General features: G+C 41.6%; 1 protein-coding gene across 1 annotated transcript in view; it reads right to left on the minus strand.

The window, feature by feature from the left end:
- Positions 1 to 675: 675 nt before the first annotated feature.
- The window catches only part of LOC108693237 (MAP kinase-interacting serine/threonine-protein kinase 1-like), a 27,142-nt gene continuing 25,383 nt past the window's right edge, over positions 676 to 2,434 (minus strand). Inside the window, exons 4-5 of the mRNA XM_018202079.1 lie at positions 1,608 to 2,178; positions 676 to 1,515 (exon numbers count right to left, since the gene is read on the minus strand). Coding sequence (XP_018057568.1) covers positions 1,059 to 1,515; positions 1,608 to 2,178 — 1,028 coding nt within the window. The 3' untranslated portion in view covers positions 676 to 1,058. The remainder of the gene's footprint in view (positions 1,516 to 1,607; positions 2,179 to 2,434) is intronic.

Genomic DNA, 2,434 nt, shown 5'->3' on the forward strand with positions numbered 1-2,434 from the left:
TCCTCCTCTTCTTTTTCTTCTTCTTCTTCTTTCCTTTCAGACTCTGTCTATACACAAACGCGCGCATGTGTCTTAACATACACACTACTACGCAAAAAAATAAGACCGTGTCAACTGACACATCAACGTACTGTTCCGAATCATGCTCGGGATGCTTATCCACAATGTTGATTCACTTGCACAACACGATGTCAAACGTGCGAATGAACGAAATATTCAAATGTATATCAGTATGTATGTAAATTCATATTCGTATCTGCGAATGATGATACAATGTTCGATGCGCGTGTTGTGTAGCAATCTCTGTACAATATGCAACATACGGCTGCGTGAATAATTACACGTAGCGCGATTAACAGCGTTCGATGAGAAATCAGACTTGCTTTTATTTCCATGAAATATGAGAAAGGAATTACTCGCGCACGGAGGCGCAACGTCGATGATTGAAGTCAAACTGTGATATATTATCTTTCCTCTTGCTTCGATTATGATAAATATCTTTGTACCCGCAGCAGAGTACACTTCAATGCGTTTGCAGCGCATATACCGTTATATTACGATTACAATTTACACTCTAAACAAAAATCTCTATACAAATCCCTTATGTTATACTTTACATTTTTTTTCAAACATTATTTTAATAGTTACATTATTTAAAGTCATAACTATCGCGTTATCAATTAATATATAATTAATTTTAAGAATGAAGAAATCTTATATTTGGAAATAAAAACAATCTGGTTATCATCCAACTGCCTGTTAAAAGGAAAGGTTTAAAACAAAAGAAGCTTAGGACTATCGAAAAAAAGAAGATAACGACAATATTCTGTTCGATTATTTTCGCGGCGAATACTTTTCGATTATTATCGCTGTCGTCACTATCGTAAATGATTGAGCCTGTTTTCATTATCCGCGCAGAATCAGAGACTCGACTTACATGCTACGTTAGCTTCCTAAGCCATTGGAAAAGGTATTGTACATCGTTTGCGTTTTCACGTAGCTACAAAGAGATAAGTGATACTGTAGCAAGAAAAAGTGATCGGTTCTACAGCGACCTCTCAGCCACTCGGAGACGCAATTACCGCTTTGCCGGTTTGACGTTCGAGCAGGTCTGAGCGTGCCTTCAAACGGCGTTGCATCAGACGACTCTCAGTCGGCGGTGACAGCCCAAACCAATTCTGCAGCGAGTCCTTACCGATGACACGATTCTTTCCGATGATCTTGGGGTCGTTCAAATCAACGCTGGAGCGTACGGAGCAGGATTTTGGTCGCGTGCCGTCAAACTCGCTGGATGAATGCGTCGTCAAGTGCTTGCTGTTCTCGGATAATTCGCTGCTAGAATCGGACATGTGACCGTATGGATGATTATCGTCATCGGTCGACGACGTGGACAGTCTGGGCTCCCGGTTCTCCGCCAGCTCCTCGAGATTTAAAGAGAAATGTTGAAGTACCACGCGATTCACAGCCATTGCGGACTCAGCGAACGCTGAGAGTTCTCTAGCGGAGTTGTTCCTCCTGGAGATAAATATAACGAACATGTTATATGCAATAATAAAAAAAAACAAAAACGTGTGAAAGAGGTATCATACACTCAAACAGATATTCACCTTATGATATGAGGCGTGGTAAGTGATCGATCACCAGTTTCGACGGAAGTCGGCCCGGGATTAATCCAGGGATGTTTCAAAATACTATCGGCGCTGAGCCTCTGGTGGGCTTCTTTAACGAGCAAGCCTCTAATCAAATCTTTCGCGTCCTCGGAGATGCATCTCCATTCCTTGTCGGGAAACTCGTATCTACCCTCCTGAATACTGGTGAAGAGCAACTCTTGACAGGCCTGACAATTTTCTCCTCTACTCCAACCGCAATCGGTGCCGCAGTTTCCATAGAAGGGCGGATAACCGCAGAGCAGAATGTACATAATAACACCGAGACTCCAGAGATCGCAACGTTTGTCGTAATAATTGGCCTCGCCAATGAAAGCCTCGACCACTTCCGGCGCCATAAACTCGGCGCTGCCCACCGGTGTCAAAAGTTGCGGCGTTGCCACAGGACTAGACAGCGAGTTGTTGAACTTGATACCCGATCCAAGATCGAAGTCACATACCTTGATTGGCGTTAACTTGTCCGGATATACGCACAGGAGGTTCTCGGGCTTGAGATCTCTATGAGCAATACCTGAACACACAATAAAATATATAAGATATAAAGATTGTGAGCAATTCCTAATGATTCTTATCGAGTGACGCATCTGAGAACGGTCAACTCGTAAGTGATTGATTCTGAATTGATTCCGATACTCTTCTATACTATATATACTTCGGTTTACAAGAGGTTAATTGAAGAATTAAAGGTTATGAGAGAGAATATTAAAAAGAATATGAAGTGAATTGTATTCTGTTTCGAGAATAACAAATATATATATATATATATA

Source organism: Atta colombica, unplaced genomic scaffold (genome assembly GCF_001594045.1).
Source record: "Atta colombica isolate Treedump-2 unplaced genomic scaffold, Acol1.0 scaffold89, whole genome shotgun sequence".
In the NCBI taxonomy this organism is placed as follows: Eukaryota; Metazoa; Arthropoda; class Insecta; order Hymenoptera; family Formicidae; genus Atta; species Atta colombica.